Raw genomic sequence first — 21,118 nt, 5'->3', positions numbered from 1 at the left:
AGAGGAACGGAAGTTGGAGAAGCCCACTTGAGGGAAAGCCTTCTAGCACAAGATAATCGAAATGTCTTCTTTCATTTTGCAGCGCTGACTTGGGTGATCATTCTAATGTCTGTGACTGTGACCACCATCACTGGATTATCCATTTCTGCCATCTCCACCAACGGCAAAGTCAAATCAGGTAGAAAATTTATTCAATAGCCCAAGAACAAGTGAAATCATTGGGGTGTGCAGAGAGCATACTCCCAAATATTTAGACAACCTTTCCCTCTCTCTCTTTAAATATAGATTTTTTTAAAAATAAAGTTTCATTATAAGATAAAAAGAAACAAAAGTTTTGGAACCAGGGTGGATAAAAATCAATGATTTTTTTAAAAAAATTAAAAAAAAATGGATTTTTTTGATTTAAATCGGATTTTTTTAAATTTAAATCAGATTTTTTATTTAAATCAGATTTTTTGATTTTTATCGAATTTATTTTAATAAAAAACTTTTGGGGTAAAAATCTATCATAAGATAGTTTTCTATTTAAGATACATAAATAATTTAGCTTATTCAGCATGAAATGGAGCTTAGTTATGTAGCGTGAGGCTGCATATTCTGCAACACTGGGACTATCGGTGAGTCAACAGTGGGTCAAAGGAGTAGCAGAGATGACAGTTGCTCTTTAAAAATTATGATTTAAATTGAGTTGATTTAAATCAAGTCTTTTTACTAGTGATTTAAATCATGATTTAAATCGTGATTTAAATCAACTCGATTTAAATCAAATCCACCCTGTTTGGAACTGAGAGAAAGAGAGAAGGGCTAAGAAAAAGGGAAAAGAGTAATAACTTCTGACTTCAGGGCAGTAAAATATAAAATAAAAAAATTACAATCTCAACCTTATGCCTTACATTTCAAGCCATTTCTATAATAATAATAATAATAAATCATTCTAATTATTAAACTAAAAGCACAGTTTCATCTGTGAATCATTTGAGCAAAAATTAAAAAATTAAAAAAATCCAGTAGTGGTTTCCAAGTAGAAACAAAATTAGATAGGCTCTTCTTAAAAACTTCCAGTGATGGAGCATCCAGAAGTTGTAGGTGGTCCATCATTGGAGGTTTTCAAGAGCAGAGTGGACATCTACAGTATTTATCTGGAATGGTATAGGGCACGGGTGTCAAACTCGCTGCATCACGTTGCCGTCACGTGACGTTTCGGGACGTTTTCCCATTCATGGAGCTGGGGTGGGCGTGGCTTGCATGTGATGCATCCGGCCTGCGGGCCGCCAGTTTGACACCCCTGGTATGGGGTCTTCTGCTTGCCCAGGGGGATTGAACTAAAAGACCTCCAAGATTCCTTCCAACTCTGCTCTTCTGTTATTTAAAACAGCCACTTTTGCCATCTCTGCTAACTCCATCATAAATCATAGTTACAACTTACAATTCATTAATTTAGTAATTTGGGTACCAGTCATTGCTTTAAACTCTGATGCTTGAGAAGATTCCTGCGAGTCCCTTGGACTGCAAGGCGATCAAACCGGTCAGTCCTAGAGGAGATCAACCCTGACTGCTCTTTAGAAGGCCAGATCCTGAAGAGGAATCTCAAATACTTTGGCCACGTAATGAGAAGGAAGGACTCACTGGAGAAGAGCCTAATGCTGGGAACGATGGAGGGCAAAAGAAGAAGGGGATGGTAGAGAACGAGGTGGCTGGATGGAGTCACCAAAGCAGTAGGCATGGTCTCCGGGGGATGGTAGAGGACAGGAAGGCCTGGAGGAACGTTGTTCATGGGGCTGCAACTAACAACAACAACAACAACAACAACAACAACAATCAGTGATTGCATGACCTCTGTAGATGCCACACTTGAAATAAATAAATTTGAAAAGCGGCTGTACTGATTGCATTGCTCCCATCTTTTTAGGTGGGACATACTTCCTCATTTCAAGAAGCCTTGGGCCAGAGTTGGGAGGCTCCATTGGCCTTATCTTCGCTTTTGCCAATGCTGTGGCCGTGGCCATGCATACCGTGGGCTTTGCAGAAACAGTGCGAGACCTCTTGCAGGTACGATGCGATCACAGTGGGAGCGATTGGTGGGAAGGGAAGCATGGGAGATGTTTGCTTTGTTTGATTGGGGCATGTTTTCATTGAGACCTAGCCAAGGCTGATCTTGGTTAGTATTTGAATGGAGATCACCAGATCTCTCAAAGCTATGGGTTAGACCAGGTTGGGAAGTCCAAGAGATGTTTCAGAAGAAAACAGTGTCAGCCCTTCAAGGCTGCCCAAATTAGGAAACCAATTCCACATGAAGACTAGAAAGACTGCATTGTTATAATTTGATTAAGATAAGGACTAGGGGAGACATGATAGCAGTGTTCCAATATCTCAGAGGCTGCCCCAAAGAAGAGGGAGTCAAGCTATTCTCCAAAGCACCTGAAGGCAGGACAAGAAGCAATGGGTGGAAACTAATCAAGGAGAGAAGCAACTTAGAACTAAGGAGGAATTTTCTGACAGTTAGAACAATTAATCCATGGAACAACTTGCCTCCAGAAGTTGTGAATGCTCCAACACTGGAAGTTTGAAAGAAGATGTTGGATAAACATTTGTCTGAAGTGGTGTAGGGTTTCCTGCCTAAGCAGAGGGTTGGACTAGAAGACCTCCAAGGTCCCTTCCAACTCTGTTATTTATTCTATTCTATTCTATTCTATTCTATTCTATTCTATTCTATTCTATTCTATTCTATTCTATTCTATTCTATTCTATTCTATTCTTAAAGTCAGGAAGTGGCCAACCTGAGCTTCTTCCTAGATTATTATTTCTCAGGGTTCAAAGAAAGCTTCTGGCTTCTAAGAGTTATGGAAACTGAAACATCTGTTCCTCTAATGAGCCCTTCGGAGCTTTTCAACTCTGTTCACCTGGACTTGCTAGGAATCTATCAGGCCCTTTTTCTTTCTTTCTTATTTTTTAATCTTGAGTTCCATCTGTAGGGTGGTGGACAGTCCTTTGGCCCAATCCAGGAAATTTGCAGTTGACTGAGGGTTGGGGTTTTCTCTCCAAAGGAATATAACTCAAGCATGGTGGACCCTACCAACGACATCCGCATCATTGGGGTTGTCACCGTGACAGTGTTGCTTGGAGTATCCTTGGCTGGGATGGAGTGGGAAGCCAAGGTAAGTGCGTTATTGGGGAAGATTGGGCTGATTTGGGAGGAAGTATCTTCCATGGTGGGAATTATGTCTTTCCACGGTCTACACATCTCATAAACCTTAGATGGTGGGCCATCTTGGCCATCATGACTGAGTTGTTGGTCAGGAATGAGCAAGGCCAACTCCACTGAAACTGGGAAGTGGACCTCTGGATATTCAACACTTTTTATTTATTTCTTTTTTTAAAATGGATTTTCTATTCAATACATTCAGAGGTGGGTTTCAGCAGGTTCTGACCAGTTCTGGAGAACTGGTAGCGGAAATTTTGAGTAGTTCGGAGAACCGGTAGTAAAAATTCTGACTCCATCTATTCTCTAACTCCCAAGTCCCAGCTGATTGGGAGGAAATGGAGATTTTGCAATATCCTTCCCCCAGGAGTGGGGGGGGGGAATGGAGATTTTACAGTATCCTTCCCTTGCTATGCTCACCAAGCCACACCCACCAAGCCACACCATGCCCACCAAGCCACGCCCACAGAACCAGGAGTAAAAAAAATTGAAACCCACCACTGAATACATTTCTTAGTGCTTAATAAACATCGGGTTGTCTGGGTATTTAATTTGCTTAACAATACAAATTTACATTCTTTTTTTTAGTAAAAAGATTTTTTTTATTTTTTAACCAAACAACCAAACAAGCAAACAAACAATGCACCATTAATCATTCAGTGTGTCATCTGAGTACATATTTTGTATCCTCTACTTCCTCCTCCATCATTTTCTTACTATATTTCTATCATATCTTTATATATTAATTTCATTTATTACAACCTTCTTTCCAAATTTCTTACGTTTATATTAATTCATTTTATGCCTCCTTTCTCCCCATTTTTCTTACTACATTTCTATCTTACTTTTACATCTTCATTCAATTCTTTATTTTTTCCCAAAAATTTTTAATTATATTAATTTTCATGTATAACTCTTCTCTAATTGATAAAATTGCCCCCATACCTTAAAATACTCCGATTCTTCTTTTTTTTTAAATTGCCAATGTTACTCTATTCATTTCTGCACATTCCAATATTTTCTTAATTACTTTATTTATTATTTTATTTATTTTATTAGTCATATTTCTATGCCGCCCACTCTCCGAGGACTCTAGGCGGCTTACACCAGACAGTATACTAAATAGCATATAGCCCCCCAACAATCCGGGTCCTCATTTTACCCACCTCGGAAGGATGGAAGGCTGAGTCAACCTTGAGCCAGTGAGATTTGATCCACTGATCTGCTGAACTAGCAGTCAGCTGAAGTAGCTGCAGTACTGCACTCTAACCACTGCGCCACCTCAGCGCAGTGGGCTTCTCCCTCTGTAGGGATTTTCTCTGCTTTACAATTTTGTGCAAATACAATCTTTGCTGCAGTTATAATATGTATAATCAAGTATATATTTTCTTTACTATATTTCTCTGGTAAGATACCCAATAGGAATAGTTCAGGTTTCAAATCAATATGTTGTTGTGTCATTTTCTCTAACCATATTCAGATTTTAACCCAATAACAATAAAATACAATACAAATTTACATTCTTAATCCCCATCTCCTTTTTTCCAACCATTGATAAACTCAATTCCATGTTTGATCATATTCTACATCTTCTTTCTGTTTAATTTTCAATGTCAATCTATCCATTTTTGCACAAACTAGTTATCTTCTTGACTGTCCCTTCATCTTGCGGTATATCTTCATTTTTCCAGTATTGTGCAAATATAATCCTCGCTGCTGTGGATATTCAACCCCTTTTAGAACCCCCTACCTTCTCTCCCTTTCCCAGATGCTACAAACTGGAGAGAAGGAACTTACTCTGAGTGGAAATCTGAACTGAGATCTTGCAAATAGCTTTTCAAAAATCAGTGGAAGGCAGATTCTGTTTTCATAGCTAGGTATCCTTCAGGCGTGTTGGCCAAAAGTGCCAAAGGATTTGGGGAATTACACCCCAATCATATCTAGATTGGAGAAAGTTGGTTACTGAAGAGTAGTTGGGGGAGACTTTGACTTTGTCACCCATTCTAGCTTTAGAACAAAATTCCCACACCCCAAACTGGAGCAATCCAATTCTCCGCCCCACCAGCTCCTTTCCCTTTTGTCAACGTTTCACTGGCAGAGAGAGAGAGAGAGAGAGAGAGAGAGAGAGAGAGAGAGAGAGAGAGAGAGAGAGAGAGAGAGAGAGAGAGAGAGAGAGAGAGAGAAGCTCTGAACTTCTGCCTGCTAAATCCCTTTGATGTCCGGTTGTCGTGGAAATGAAGGGGGGAGACATTCCTGGGAAATGACGTGACAAGAAATCTGAAGAATGACTTGGAAGATAGCCAATGAGAAGCAGATATTTGGGGATCGGAAAGGGAGGGATTGGGGGGCAAAAGGTCAGTCTTGTCCGCATCGAGTCATGATCCGGTGGCTATGCTCAATTAAAGAAAAGATTTCCTTAAAGATTGGCAGTTTGGAAATTCATTTATTTTGAGATAGCATCGAAGTCTGACACCTGAGTTAAGTAAACCCAAGATAAGAAAGTCCTTTTGTCATGCTGGCTGAGGAGGATGGAAGTTTAGAAATGAATAGGGTATCAAGGTGGGAAAAAATTAGCTATCACGTTGGAAAGGGATGGCCAACATTTTTGAAGAAGCCCCAAGAGGATGGGGAGAAGGAGTCCTTTCATCAAACAAACCTACATGATCACTTAGGCTGGGCATGATGGGGTTTCTAGTCCAATATCCAGAGGGAGTACTGTATTGGGGGAGGGGAGCTGAAATCTAAACTGGCCATGATGGACTTGGCTGTACGAAGGAGACCAGATCTGGGAAGATTGATCTAAACCAGAGGTCAGCAACCCACGGCTCTGGAGCCGCATGTGGCTCTTTCATCTCTCTACTGCGGCTCCCTGTTGCTGGTCGGCGCCACAATTTTGAGAGGAGCTTCCAGTTAGGGAGGTGGGAAGCATGGTGTGCCAGGAGAAGACTCTATGGCAAAGGGAGGGTTTTCCGGTCGACTCCACAATTGATAGGGCTTTTGGTTAAGACAGGTAGAGGAAAAAAGGACACTACACTAGGAGGAGTGCGGTGGGGGAACCGGACTTCTGGTCGGCTCCAGAATTGAATGGGGACTTCCGGTTAGGACTTTTGTGGCTCTTTGAGGGTTTAAGGTTGCTGACCCCTGATCTAAACTCTTCAAACTGCCCTTCATGTATTGTTTGCTTGGTTTTGCAAGGCTCAAGTTCTCTTTTTCGTGGTGATCATGATTTCCTTCATTAACTACCTGGTGGGGACGGTTATGCCAGCCACTGAGGAGAAGCAGGCGAAAGGATTTTTCAGCTACCGAGGTGAGCGGGAGAGACGTGAAGAAGGGGCAGTTTGCAGCTGAACAGCTCCAGGACCCTTTGATTTGGTGCAAGGGGTGGAATGAGAAGAAGCGGATGGGGATGGAGAGGCATGTTCTAATTAGCAACTCCTTTCCCAGGTTTTGGACCAGACTTCTAGGACAACTTTTTATTTCAGAACTGCTATTTTTGATGGCTGAATAAATAATACTTTAGAACAGTGTTTCTCAATCTTGGCAATTTTGAGACATGTGGACTTCAATGCCCATAATTCAACAGTCAGCTGTGTTGCCTGAGGGATTCTGGGAATTGAAGTCCACGTTTATTTCTCAACCGTAGCAACTTGTAAGACATGTAGATTTGAACTCCCAGAATTCAACGGCCAGACATGTTGCCTGAGGGATTCTGGGAGTTGAAGTCCACATTTACTTCTCAACCGTAGCAACTTTAAGACATGTGGACTTCAACTCCCAGAATTCAATAGTCAGCCATATTGGCATTGGAACTCTGGGAGTTGAAGTCCACATGTCTTAAAATTGCCAGGGCTGAGAAACATCGCTTTAAAAGACTGATAGCATTGTGATTAACACCAGCTGTCTGCAATTACTGTAAGTTGAAATCTCACCAGGCTCAAGGTTGACTCAGCCTTCCATCCTTTCTAAGGTAGGTAAATTGAGGACCCAGTTTGTGGGGGCAATAAGCTGACTTTGTATAAATATACAAAAGGATGAAGGCTATTGCTTAACGCATTGTAAGCCGCCCTGAGTCTCCGGAGAAGGGCGGCATATAAATCAAATTAAAAAAAAAAAAAGGAGTGCAAGCAGGCACAACATAGGGAGGTTCAAAATAATCAAGACGGCAGTCCCAAATAGATGATGGAAGCTGTGTCCCTTCATTTTATGTGTCCAAGAAACAAGACTTTGATTGCATGGATATGACTATCCCACTTCCTTCCGTGCACTTCCCTAAGTTCAAGCATAACTTTATAAACCCGAATATTCCAATTTTTTTTCTCCTTCAGCCAACATTTTTGCTCAGAACTTTGTTCCCAGCTGGCGGGGACCTGATGGCAGCTTCTTCGGTTTGTTTTCCATCTTCTTCCCATCAGCCACTGGCATCTTGGCAGGAGCCAACATTTCAGGTGATTTGAAGGTAGGCCTGGTTGGCTGGGGCCACAGGGAGGAGAAGGGGTACCTGGCCAGGTGAGACACCTTGGATTAATGGGTGTCATCTATGCGTCTCAATGTTTGCATGCAAACTCTCAAGGCAGAAAATGTCAAGTGTCTCATGCCACCATAACTGGTGAGGTCTCCTAGAAATGAATGGAGCCATTAATTAATTAGGGCTGTCTCATTTTAGGAGAACTAAGACTTATTTGCTTTGAGCCTGTCAAGGATTTGAAACCTATGGAATCTGTTGTGGCTCCGTTACCTGAGTCTGTGTCATCGGCAGGAGAGGACTCCGAGAGTGAAGGAGAGGAGTTGGCAAGGCCTCCCTCTCCAGGACCCTCCTCTCTGGCAATGCCTCTGGTGTCCGCCGAAGGGCAGGAGATAGGGCCAGGGCCAACTACGTCCACGCAGCCACAGGTGGACAGTGATGAGGGTAATGAGTCTTGGCTGGATCCCCGGCAACGTTGCAGAGATAAGCGCACGCAACAGAAGAAAAGGTGTGCCAGAGATTAGGCTGAGTCACTGGACCACACCCCACAGGGTATAAAAGGGGGTGAGGTGGCCATTCAGACTCTGTGACGGACAAAACTAACTACTATCGAGTCACATTGCATCTTTGGAAACAACATTATCGGCCTTGGATTTATTTTACGAACTGGATAATTCTTGACTGTGTGTATTTTGTTTATTGAGTAAAAGTTCTTGGCAAGCAGCTACTGGGTTGCTGCCAAGCGTCTTATCGGAAGAATTGGTTGTCTGCCAGTTTATTTAACCCCTGGCTGTCTGTTTGTGTGTGTGTGTGAGACGGGGACAGAACAGGAATCCTTGATGCTCTTTGAGCTTGGTTGTATTCTTACAGACATCTCATTATCCAGCTAGGTAACCTTAGCAGTGCTAGAAGGGGTGGTGTTTCATCTCTGTTTATATACAGTAGCTTGCCCTTTCAGTATTGGCATGTTGTTTTCTTCTTGGCAGTTCCTTGATTTAGACTGTTGTTTACTGCTTGATTGTTGTTTGTCTGATTTGCTAGTTCCTTGATTGGGGTACTGTTTACTGCTTGATGGTTACCTGAAGGTGCCTGGCATTCAGACAAATTGGCCATCAACACGCACATAGCGATAAACAACATCTACATATCATTCAAAAGGGACAACCAAAAAGCCAAAAAAAAAAAAAAGGAAACAAAAAGATCAAAACATCTCCTCACTAGCAATCAACTCCCAGATAAACAGGGATTAACACAGTGGTGAAATCTGAACCGGTTTACGACCGGTTTGTTGGTTGTGCATGCGCAGTGCGCACCACGTACCAAATGTGAGGTGTGCGCACACAGTGCACGTCAAAAGGAGGTGTGCGGTAAGTAGAACAGAGCACGAGGGGGGGTGATCAGCTGTGGGGCGCAATATTTTTTTTTACTTTTAAAAGCATTGCTTTTAAAAGTAAAAAAAAAAAGCCTCTGACGATCGCGCTTCTCAGCTGTGATCGTCAGAGGCTTTTTTTTCTTTTAAAAGCATTTTTTCTACAACCTCAAAGAGGTTGTTAAAAAAATGCTTTTAAAAGGCTCTGACGATCCCAGCTGAGTTGCCTGATTGTCAGAGACTTTTTTTTTTTTTTACGTTTAAGAGCATTTTTTCTACAACCTCTTCAGCCGAAGAGGTTGCAAAAAAAAAAAAAATGCTTTTAAAAGGCTCTGACGATCCCAGCTGAGTTGCCTGATCGTCAGAGGCTTTTTTTTTTTACTTTTAAAAGCTGAAGGGGTTGTAGAAAAAATGCTTTTAAAAGTTTTTTTAAAAAAGCCTCTGATGATCACGTGGGCACGGGGGGGTGGGGTGGGCGGGGGAGGCGCAGGGATTTTTGCTACCGGTTCTCCGAACCACTCGCCACCATCGCTCTCGGATAGGGCGATCCGGTCTGAACCAGGAGCATTTCACCCCTGGATTAACATCAAGATTAATACTAGACCAACCATCAATCTGATAATTGTCACATTATCATTTGTTTCCCTTGGCCAGGATCCTGCTGTGGCAATTCCTAAAGGAACCCTCATGGCTATTTTTTGGACAACCGTGTCATATCTGGTTCTTTCGGCTACAATTGGTATGTTTACGGATAGATACAACTACACATATTAGGATAAAATTTGTGTGTGTGTGAATTCAGTTTAGCACACAAAGAATTTATCACACAAATTTTTGTAATTTTTCTAACTCAAGATGGGGCCAGGGACAGAAGGTAGGAATAAGGCTATGAGAGGTCTCCCTTTGGTTACCCTCCAGGGGTGAGTTCTACTTACCTTTACTACCGGTTCGCAGCGGGACCGCATGTGCGCTCTTCTGCACATGCATCCTGATGATGTCGAGGTTGGTGGGCAGAGCCTCCCACCTGTTTTACTACCGGTTCTATAGAACCGGTCCAAACCGGGGGCAACCCACCACTGTTACACTCCTATTTATTTATTTATTTTATTTTATTAAATTTCTATACCGCCCTCCTCCCGAAGGACTCAGGGTGGTGAACAGCCGCAAGATAAAAACACATAAATACAAAAATTTAAAATCAAATAAAAACGAATTAAATAATTTGGCTAAATTTAAAATACCCCATAATTTAAAACAAATTAAAATTTACATTTAAAAAGGGGAGAGGATTTAGGCCAGGCCAGCTTGATGAAATAAAGAAGTCTTAAGAGGACACATGAGCAGAATGTAGAAGTATTTAGACACACCGATGTTTTCAGGTTGAATTCTAGGCTCTCAAAATGATGAAAGCTAAGTGCGGACTTTTGCATTTCAATCCAGTTGTTGCACCATGCACAACTATGTCTTGCATACGGTGTTGTCTACTTTTGGGTAAACATGTTTAGAATGTAAACATTCTAATTTCTGTCTTTTCCCCTCCCGTATGTCCTGATCTCCCGTGGACTTGGTTCTAAATGTCTTTGAAAAAGCTAAAAATGCTTCACGGCATTTTCACAGAGGGCAACCAGAGAGAAGACGATGGGAAATCCCACGCACATTTTTTCCCATTGTTTTCTGCCTCTTTGGGTTTTCAGTACTAGCTGATGTGAAAGCTGCAATGCTCAAAGCTGCAGAGATCTTCATAAAAGATTTAGGGTTAGGGTCTTCATTGGAAAAAAGAAAACGGAATGGAAAAGAAGTAAGAAATTAACCTTGATGGTTCTTCCTAGGTTCTTGCGTTGTCCGTGATGCCTCCGGGAGCATTAATGATACTGTCCTCGCTGGTTCCATGGGTTGTGAAGGCATTGCTTGTGGCTACGGCTGGAACTTCACAGAGTGTGCTCAGAGCCACAGCTGTCGATATGGGCTCATCAATTATTATCAGGTATAGGATTGTAAATTGTAGAGTGTGACAGTTGGAAGGAGTTCACCTAGTTCAGGTGTCGGCAACCTTAAACACTCAAAGAGCCACAAAGGTCTTAACCGGAAGGCCCCCCCCTTCAATTCTGGAGCCGACCGGAAGTCCAGTTCCCCTACCATAGAGTCTCCTCCTAGTGCAGCGTCCTTTTTCCTCTGCTGACTAGAAGTCCAGTTCCCCCACCATAGAGTCTCCTCCTAGTGCAGCGCTTTTTCCTCTGCTGACCGGAAGTCCAGTTCCCCCACCATAGAGTCTCCTCCTCCTAGTGCAGCATCCTTTTTCCTCTGCTGACCGGAAATCCAGTTTCCCCCACCATAGAGCCTCCTCCTAGCACAGCATCCTTTTTCCTCTACCTGCCCTAACCGAAAGCCCTATCAATTGTGGAGCCGACCGATGACAGGGAGCCACAGCAGAGGAATGAAAGAGCCACATGCGGCTCCAGAGCCACAGGTTGCTGACCTCTGACCTAGTTCAACTCCATTCTGAGGAGTGAAATCTACTACTTGTAGGAGATGAGCAGGCAGAGCTGTGGGGGAGGTGGGGAGGAGGAGGAGGTAAGTGTGTCATTAGCTTAGAATCCTTACTTTGCAACAAACAGTCTAAAATCCAACCTCTCTTGAATCCCGTTGACCCCTTATCTGGCACCAATTTAGTACTGAACTTTAACTGAGTAGATTTTTGTGTTTCGGCTTGAATAAAACCTCTGTGCTGCAACATAACCTATCGTCCTGATCAGTCGTGGGATTCAAATAATTTGACAACCGGTTCTCTCCCCTAATGATTTCTTCCAACACCCAGTTTGCCAAACTGCTCAGAAAGTTAACAACCGGTTCTCCCGAAGTGGTGCGAACTGGCTGAATCCCACCACTGGTCCTGATCCTTTGCGCCTAACATTACTACTGTTTCCCCACTACTAGAGGTGTTCACTTACCACTGTTCAGGAGGAAGAGAAGTTGCATTTAAATGCATATATTGCATTTAAACCCTGATGGGAATCAAATGTAGGCCTCTTTTTTTTCATGCAACTTTTCCAAACTTTATCCGAGGCTACTCATTTGGTAGTGAAATCTTCAGATAGCTCCAAATGCGTTGGCTGAATACTTTTGAACATTTCAGTACAGGTAGTCTTGTACTGAATAGAGTCCAATGTTGCTAAAGCAAGACAGTTGTTAAGTGAGTTTTGCCCCATTTTTCGACCTTTTTTGTCACAGTTGTTAAGCGAACCACTGCAGTTGTTAAAACAAATTCTTCATAAATAGTCCTTCGGCCTTATCACAAACCTTTGTCTTTTCTTGGCAAAAGTTCAGAAGCAAGAGACGCTGACAATAAACAAATGTAGCAACATTGCTTTCCTACAAAGATCCCAAGAGCCGTTGCTGCTCTTTTAAGCCTTCTGGGAGGGGCCAATCATCTCCTGGCCTTACTCCTTTGTCGTCCTTTTTGCTTTAGCTGCTCTTGCCTTCTGGCAGCTCTTCGCATGCATGCATTAGGAACAGGCTCCTCCTGTTCCTCTGCCTCTCTACTGTCAGCCTCTGGAGGCTCCGGAGTCTGCACCTCACTCCCCGATGGCCCTGGCCCCATCTCTGCCTCCGATGCAGAGCCCTTGTCTGGGCCTTCCCCTGACTCCAGGACTGGCTCATTGTCCTCCCCAGCCTCCTCACTGTCCGACTTCGCTGCCAGCTCCACAGGTAGCTGGCGGACCACAATAGACACAACGTCTTCATCTACATGCACGATCCACATTTCAGTTCAAATTGTCTACCTGTTTTCTTGTCCTGCAGACCATGAGCATGGTTTCTGGCTTTGCCCCTCTCATCACAGCTGGGATTTTTGGGGCCACCCTCTCTTCTGCTTTGGCGTGCCTCGTCTCAGCTCCCAAAGTCTTCCAGGTGAGATGCATTATTGATCTGTCGAAGAAGACAATAAGACTCTCCCATCTGTGTCCGGTGTCAGGTTTCTGTTTTGTTCAGAGAATACTAAAGCTGGAAGGGTCGAATGTGGCCACCACGTTCCTATCATCCTCAATTATCCACCCATGTTTTGGGTGACTATAATGATGGGAGGTGTAGTCCCACCTTTTGGGCAACATGAACTTGAAGAAGATGGACACAATTTTCTGGTCACTGCAGTCAGAGTTTCTCAGAGTAAAGGTGAAAGTGCTTCCAAGTCAGGCTCACCTCTTGGTGTGTAGAAGAACTGCTACGATGATTAACAGATTAACAGAGTTGGAAGGGACCCTATAGGTCATCTAGTCCAACCCCCTGCTCAAGCAGGAGACCCTACACCATTTCTGACAAATGGCAGTCCAGTCTCTTCTTGGAAGTCTCAAGTGATGAAGCTTCCACAACTTCCGAAGGCAACTTTTGTTCCATGGGTTGATTGTTCTCAGGGACATTGGGAACAGTACATAAGTGGTTTGCCAGATTCCCCCCCCCCTGCAGCATTAGACTTCTGAGATTGACCCATCCAAATGATAACCCCAGTTGACCTTACTTAGCTTCTGAGATCAGCCACAGTCATCTGGCTATTGTTTTCTGAGGTGGCTTCTCAGAAGAACCTGAGCAACAAACCAACAAATAAACAAACAAACAGCTGTCTGAAAATTTACAATCTGAATTTTGACATAAGAATACGACAGAATTGACATAGGACCATCAAGGAAAAAAACAGCAGGGAAAGAATAATTTCCTTTAGATGAACATGCAGAGACAAATTGGATTATATCGGCTATTCTAGGAATTGATTGCTCTGCTTCGGGGTTTTGTAAATAAATATTTCTAGGATGTGTGTCTCCTATAGGAAGCTTAATGTTGCAATCCAGGCCGTCAGGTGATGGCCAGGAATGAAGGGTGGGTTTGAAGGCCTCCAAAAAGTAAATTAAAACATTTCTTTTTGGACCCAACCTCTGCTGATGTTGTTGGTTTAATTTTTGCTTTACTGACTGGAAAAGTTATTTCCTGTTTGCTAATAGAATATAGCAATATAGAAAAATAGAGACCAGCCAATAGGCATTAAGACAATGCTATTGACATATATTTCATCTAAAAAGAGACTTGATCGAAAGCTAGAGAGATAAGCTATGAGTTTACCATTTAGCCCAGATTCTGATATACAGTTGAAGGCACATGGCATACATTTAGTGTGCTATCCAATAAAGGAGAATATTTGTAGGTCAGGGTTGAAATGAGGGGTCCTTGATGCTCCCTGAGCTTTCTTTCTTTCTTGCAGATGTTTCATTCATTCATTCATTCATTCGGGCAATGAAATATCTGCAAGAAAACAAGGAAGCTCAGTGTCAGATTTGGGTGTTGCTATTGAGAAAACGCCAACCTTTCCTTCCTTGAGCCTTGGATGATGAACTTTTTGTGCATGGAAAGTCTTAATTTTTTGTGGGAATCTATGAGCATATCTATGACTCAGTGGCTAAGACACGGAGCTTGTCAATCGAAAAGTCGGCAGCTCAGCGGTTCGAATCCCTAGTACCTCGTAATGGGGTGAGCTCCCGTTCCTTGTCCCAGCTTCTGCCAACCTAGCAGTTCGAAAGCACGTAAAAAATGCAAGTAGAAAAATAGGGACCACCTTTGGTGGGAAGGTAACAGCGCCTTTGGTGTTGAGTCATGTCCGCCACATGACCACGGAGACGTCTTCGGACAGCGCTGGCTCTTCGGCTTTGAACCGGAGATGAGCACCGCCCCCTAGAGTCGGGAACGACTAGCACATATGTGCAAGGGGAACCTTTATCTTTTATTGAGAAAACGCCAACCTTTCCTTCCCTCAGCTTCGGACGATGAACTTTTCCTGCAAGGAAAGTCTTAATCTTTTGTGGGAATTTATGAGCCCTTGAGAAGCTGGCATGAACTGTCACTCTGCTTTCCCAACAGTGTCTTTGTAAGGATGAACTCTACCCGGCCATTGGCTTTTTTGGAAAGGGCTACGGAAAAAATAACGAACCCATCAGGGGTTACCTGCTGACGTACCTCATTGCGGTTGGCTTCATTCTGATTGGTAAGATTGGCAAAGAGGTTCTTCATGCAAAGAATCTGGTCTTGCTCTCAGGGGATTTTGCTAACCAAAGAGGAGGTATCTGTTCCTTTGACAGTTGTCTGAAATAAAATGTTTCATTCTTAAGCACAGTTCTCAGAGTACTTTTTAGCAAGATTTATTGAGAGAGCCTCAGTGGCTAAGACGCTCATGGCTAAATGGTTCAACGGCTAAGACGCGGAGCTTGTCAATCGAAAGGTCGGCAGTTCAGCGGTTCGAATCCCTAGTGCCGTGTAATGGAGTGAGCTCCCATGACTTGCCCCAGCTTCTGCCAACCTAGCAGTTTGAAAGCAGGTAAAAAATGCAAGTAGAAAAATAGGGACCACCTTTGGTGGGAAGGTAACAGCATTCTGTGCGCCTTTGGCATTGAGTCATGCCGGCCACATGACCACGGAGACGTCTTCGGACAGCGCTGGCTCTTCGGCTTTGAAACAGAGATGGGCACCGCCCCCTAGAGTTGGGAACGACTAGCATATTTGTACCTTTACCTTATTGAGAGAGGAAAAAAATAGTAAACCAAACAAGGCAGTCACTAAGTGAGACCTGTCTGTAATTCAAAGGCCCAGAGACAAATTTTCATAGAATATCACTTCTGGACAATGCCAACCGCCTACAGGTAGTCCTTGACCTATGACCACAATTGAGCCCAACATTTCTGTGTTTAAGTGAGATGTTTGTTAAGTGAGGTTTGCCCCATTTTACGACCTTTCTTGCCACCGTTGTTAAACGAATCACTGCAGTTGATAAGTTAGTCACCCGGTTGCTAAGCGAATCTGGCTTCCCCGTTGACTTTGCTTGTCCGAAGGTTGCCAGAGGGGATCACGTGACACTGGGAACATGGCAATCGTCATAAATATGAACCAGTTGCCAAGCGTCTGAGTTGTGATTGTATGATCCTGGAGACGCTACAAAGGTTGTAACGGTGAAAAACAGTCATACGTCACTTTTTTTCGGTGCCGTTGTAACTTTGAACTGTCACTCTATGAACTGTTGTAAGTCGAGGTCTACCTGCATTTGGAAAGAAAGTACAAAGAATTACCAATTATACACCATTTTTAATAATTGACAGGTAGAAGATCCGATCCATGACTTTGTATGCCAAAGAATAACTAGGTTCCAGTGTTGGTGTTAGCCCAGGAAATGTCAATCCGTCAACCTAAAATTGCAGACAGATAAAATTCTACCGCATCTCTATCCCTAAGCTGCAACTTCTGTGCTAAAATCCCTCTGTTGTTTTTTTTTATTGCCAAATTTCTGTGTTTGGAACAATAGGCCCAAATAAACACACCATCTCTCTTTTCGCCTTCTCCGCAGCGGAACTGAATGCCATCGCTCCCATCATCTCCAATTTCTTTCTCTGCTCTTACGCGCTCATCAATTTCAGCTGTTTCCATGCCTCCATCACCAACTCGCCAGGTGAGGATTTTCATCCCATGGCTTAGCATCAAAGATCACCCACCAAGTTGGGTTCAAGAGCTTCAGAAGTTTCCTTCCAGGAAACATTAATTTAGGGGGGGATCCTTTCTGAATTCCTTTCTCTGCTTGCTATGCTGCTGGGGGCTCTTCCCTCCCTTATCTAATTGTTCTTTTCCCACCATCTAAAGTCATTCCCTCATACCATTACGTATGCTGACCAATCATCACTCTGCAAAAAAGGCAAAGAAAGGGTATAATAAAGAGCCACGGTGGCATAGTGGTTAGAAGGCAGCATTACAGGTTAACTCTGTCCACAGCCAACAGTTCGATCTTGACTGGCTCAAGGTTGACTTGGCCTTCCATCCTTTCAAGGTTGGTAAAATAAGGACCCAGATTGTTAGGGGCAAGAAGCTGACTCTGTAAACTGCTTAGAGAGGGCTGGAAAGCACTGTGGACTGGTATATAAGTCTAAGTGCTATTGCTATTTAGAGTATTTGAAGAGTTGTTTGGAAGTGCCTTATGAATGGACTCATATCAGTGGTGGGATTTTACCGGGTCTACCCGGTTCGGGCAAACTGGTAGCGCCGGTGGCAGGAGGTTCTGCTTATCCGCCCGAATATCATCACGGATGATGCGAACCAGTAGCGAAGGTAAGTGGATACCACTACTGACTCATATCAAGTATTTTTCTCCCTTTCAGGTTGGAGACCCTCCTTTAGATATTATAGCAAGTGGGCAGCTCTGTTTGGGGCCATCGTTTCTGTCGTTATCATGTTCCTGCTAACCTGGTGGGCTGCCCTCATCGCTATTGGGATTGTGGTGTTCTTGCTCGGATACGTTCTTTACAAGAAGCCTGGTATGCAGATCATATTTAAAAAAAATAAATAAATTAAAATACTGCTCAATAGAACAGTGAACTGATCTGAGGTAACTTTTCTTTCCAGGAGTTAACTGGGGCTCATCTGTTCAAGCTGGTTCCTATAACATGGCCCTGAATTATTCTCTGAGTCTCAATGAGGTGGATGACCATATTAAAAATTACAGGTAAGGTTTTGTAAGCCGCTGGGTTTCAATGGGAGACTTTGCCGGTGAGGTTCAGGTGCCATGTAAGTATACCTCCTCTCAGGGGTGGGCTTCAGATCCTTTAGCTACAGGCTTGCTGCTCTGTTGTTGGATGCGCATGGCCATGGTGGGTGTGGCCTAGTCGGCCGCCTACACCATGGTTGGGGGAGGGGCATTTTCTCTCTCCCCAGGCTCCGGAGGCTTTTTTTGAGCCTCCGGGAGGGTGAAAACTGCTTCCCCTGGGCTCCGGAGGCCCTCTGGAGGCCGGAAACAGGCCCTTTTACAGACTTCTGGAACATCCGGTAGGCCCATTTTTTGCCCTCCGTGCAGCCCCTGCACTTACCTGGAATGATGAATGGAGACTCGTGGGAGGGGTGGGGTGGGAGGGGTGGAATTTGGGGGTTTGCCGAACGATAGGCTAGAGGATCGCCTGAACCCTACCGAACCCTGAGAACTCCACCCCGGCCTCCTCTGATCTGCAAAAGTTTACCAAAATCAGCTTTCCCCTCCAAGAACCTTGGTGCTTGGTAGAAATTCCAAACTCCATTTTTTTCCCCATCCATTGTTTGGCTACAGATTTGCTCGTGGTTCAATCCATCAGGAAGATCCATGATGCAAATTCAGATGCAACGTCATGAAGGAGGACAAAGCAAGAGCAAAAGGAGGTTGATGGGCTTCTGCCCTGCCCTTCAGCCATGAAAACCTGGACGTTTGTGCACCATTGATAGCTGCTTGTTGTGATTGTTCTTCTTTTGTCCTTTCTGGAATCCAACAGCAGTCACACAGAAGGAGTGGACTGGTTCCATGCAAATAGTCAAGTACTAAGATCTCCTTGTTCTATCTTCAGGCCTCAATGCCTCATCCTGACTGGTCCTCCTAACTTCCGCCCAGCACTGGTCGATTTTGTGGGAACTTTTACAAAAAATTTGAGTCTGATGATCTGTGGGAATGTGTTGATCGTGAGTATTTGTTCCTACCAGATAATTAAGAAATTGCAGGTCTATGCTGTCTTTATCTATCTAATTTCTATTGTTTACCTATCTATTTCTTCTGTGTCTATCCATTCATCCATCCATCCATCCATCCATTCATTCAATCACCCATCCATCCAACCAACCAACCAACTATCATCTCTCTCTCTCTCTCTCTCTCTCTCTCTCTCTCTCTCTCTCTCTCTCTCTCTCTCTCTGTCATCTATCCATCTCTCTTTCTCTCTCTAATAAAGGATAATATTTGTAGCTTGGGGTTGAAATAAGGAGTCCTTGGTGCTTTCTGAGCTTGTTTTTTTCTTGTAGACATTTAATTAGTCATTAATTAAACATCAGACATTGTCTGTCTTCTTCTTCTTCTTCTTCTTCTCCTCCTCCTCCTCCTCCTCCTCCTCCTCCTCCTCCTCCTCCTCCTCCTCCTCCTCCTCCTCTTCTTCTTCTTCTTCTTCTTCTTCTTCTTCTTCTTCTTCTTCTTCTTCTTCTTCTTCTTCTTCTTCTTCTTCTTCTTCTTCTTCTTCTTCTTCTTCTTCTTCTTCTTTTTCTTCTCCTCCTCCTCCTCCTCCTCCTCCTCCTCCTCCTCCTCCTCCTCCTCTTCTTCTTCTTCTTCTTCTTCTTCTTCTTCTTCTTCTTCTTCTTCTTCTTCTTCTTCTTCTTCTTCTTCTTCTTCTTCTTCTTCTTCTTCTTCTTCTTCTTCTTCTTCTTCTTCTTCTTCTCCTCCTCCTCCTCCTCCTCCTCCTCCTCCTCCTCCTCCTCCTCCTCCCTCTCCCTCTGTCTCTTCTCCCCCCTCCTTCATCATTCTTGGGAGAATGTTGGCTCATGAGGACAGGAAACATCAGCTTTAATCTCAGCTGGGACACAATGCTCCCTCTGCTAAGGACCTGAAATGGAACTGCAGCCTTCAGCTCAGCAGGCTCCAAGTAACAAAAAGCAGATTTAATGGCTGGCAAGTGTCTATTTCAGCAGCTTCGGTGGCTTACCTCCAAGCGAGATCCTTTGCTATGCAAACGGCAGGTTGCTAGCCAACTAAATCTTCCCCTCCACTATTTATACAGTCAATGATAAAAAAAAAAAAATCAGGAGGAGTCTGGCTGTGAAAATGTGTGCCTTTTCATAAAATTAGCTTGCAAAAAATGCTATCAGAACTTCAGATCTGGGGCAGCAAAGGATTAACACAGCTCTCCTTCTACCATATCGTCAAACATATAGCAGCCCCAAGTACTTCTCTTCAGCTTCCATGTTTACTGCAGAGGCCAAGAGGAACTTACAGGATGTCTGTGGAGTGTGATAACAAAGCCAGCACTTGGCTTTCAACAATTGTCCTTCTGGAACAATCCCCAGCTAATTAAGCAAGAATGAATGAATGAATGAATGAATGAATGAATGACTGCTAGATTGGTTTTCATCTGCAAACTGAATTGCCAGGATAAAAATAGACAATTTTTGGAGAAGAGAAAATGCAATCTTCGTAGGACATGCTGCTCTGGAGATGTTCCACCATTAATCAATCTCTCTTTTTCTTTTCTTCTTGGAAAAGACCATTTCAATAGGTAAATGTCTGAATCTTTTCTGTAATTAGGCCAGCAAAGTGCTTTTTAAAAAATACCAAGTAGCCAAGAGAGGCGTATAAATCTTCGTTTCAACAGGAAAGGAAATCTGAGCCTACACTTCTAGGTTGAGCTGTAGAAATCAAAACTTTTTGTAGAAGAAAAGTTTGCCTTTTCCCAATTTGCTTAATATAACTTCAGAATTATTTAAACCCATTTTCTTGTGTAATAATAATAATAAAAAACAGACAATCCACTAGCCACCTCTAAACTTATTATGGTTAACTATTAAACAAGCTTAGCATGTTGGGCTACCTTTTTAAGCGTGTTGTATGAACAAAGCCCATGAAACATGGATTCTTGTTCTTGGACTCGGTGCTCAGGGTTCATAGAATGTTTAACAGATTAACAGAGTTGGAAGGGACTTTATAGGTCATCTAGTCCAACCCCCCGCAACCCAAGCAGGAGACCCTACACCATTTCTGACAAATGGCAGTCCAATCTCTTCTTGAAAGTCTCAAGTGATGAAGCTCCCATAATTTCCGATGGCATGTATCAAGCCCATGGTTTGTTTAAAGACTTATTGCCCACGTCACAACTTACTGACTGAATTGGTGGTTTACAGATTAGAATTACTGGGCTGAAGCAAAACACTAAACCAAATTCAAACCATGTTCAGCTTAAACTTTACGTTAAGTGCTTAGCTTGGTAGGAGCACCTAACAAACCGTGGCTGTTTTCTAACAACTAAACTGGGTTTTGAAACCCTGAAATTAATAGTTGGACTTTATGTGTGATGTAGCAAGAGCAATAGCACTTAAGACTTATATACCACTTCACAGTGCTTTCCAGCCCTCTCTAAGCGGAGAGGGTCAGCCTCTTGCCCCCAACAATCTGGGTCCTCATTTTACCCACTTCGGAGGGATGGAAGGCTGACTCAACCTTGAGTTGGTCAGGATTGAACTGTTGGCAGTGGGCAGAATCAGCCTGCAATACTGGATGGATGGATGGATGGATGGA

General features: G+C 43.3%; 1 protein-coding gene across 3 annotated transcripts in view; it reads left to right on the top strand.

Annotated features, from left to right (window-relative positions):
* SLC12A3 (solute carrier family 12 member 3) overlaps positions 1–21,118 on the top strand; it is a 42,811-nt gene that overhangs the window by 6,124 nt on the left and 15,569 nt on the right. For all 3 annotated transcript variants that reach the window (XM_034425458.3, XM_034425460.3, XM_034425462.3), the window contains exons 4-16: positions 83–178; positions 1,910–2,049; positions 3,045–3,155; positions 6,395–6,506; positions 7,525–7,655; positions 9,685–9,769; positions 10,860–11,014; positions 12,829–12,936; positions 14,929–15,052; positions 16,403–16,504; positions 17,205–17,360; positions 17,449–17,548; positions 18,414–18,525. In XM_034425458.3, coding sequence (XP_034281349.1) covers positions 83–178; positions 1,910–2,049; positions 3,045–3,155; positions 6,395–6,506; positions 7,525–7,655; positions 9,685–9,769; positions 10,860–11,014; positions 12,829–12,936; positions 14,929–15,052; positions 16,403–16,504; positions 17,205–17,360; positions 17,449–17,548; positions 18,414–18,525 — 1,532 coding nt within the window. The remainder of the gene's footprint in view (positions 1–82; positions 179–1,909; positions 2,050–3,044; positions 3,156–6,394; positions 6,507–7,524; positions 7,656–9,684; positions 9,770–10,859; positions 11,015–12,828; positions 12,937–14,928; positions 15,053–16,402; positions 16,505–17,204; positions 17,361–17,448; positions 17,549–18,413; positions 18,526–21,118) is intronic.

This window comes from Pantherophis guttatus, chromosome 11 (assembly GCF_059756535.1).
Source record: "Pantherophis guttatus breed Tessera chromosome 11, ASM5975653v1, whole genome shotgun sequence".
Classification (NCBI taxonomy): domain Eukaryota; kingdom Metazoa; phylum Chordata; class Lepidosauria; order Squamata; family Colubridae; genus Pantherophis; species Pantherophis guttatus.
The sequence above is the reverse complement of the archived record's forward strand: the minus strand, read 5'-3'. Positions and strand labels throughout refer to the sequence as shown.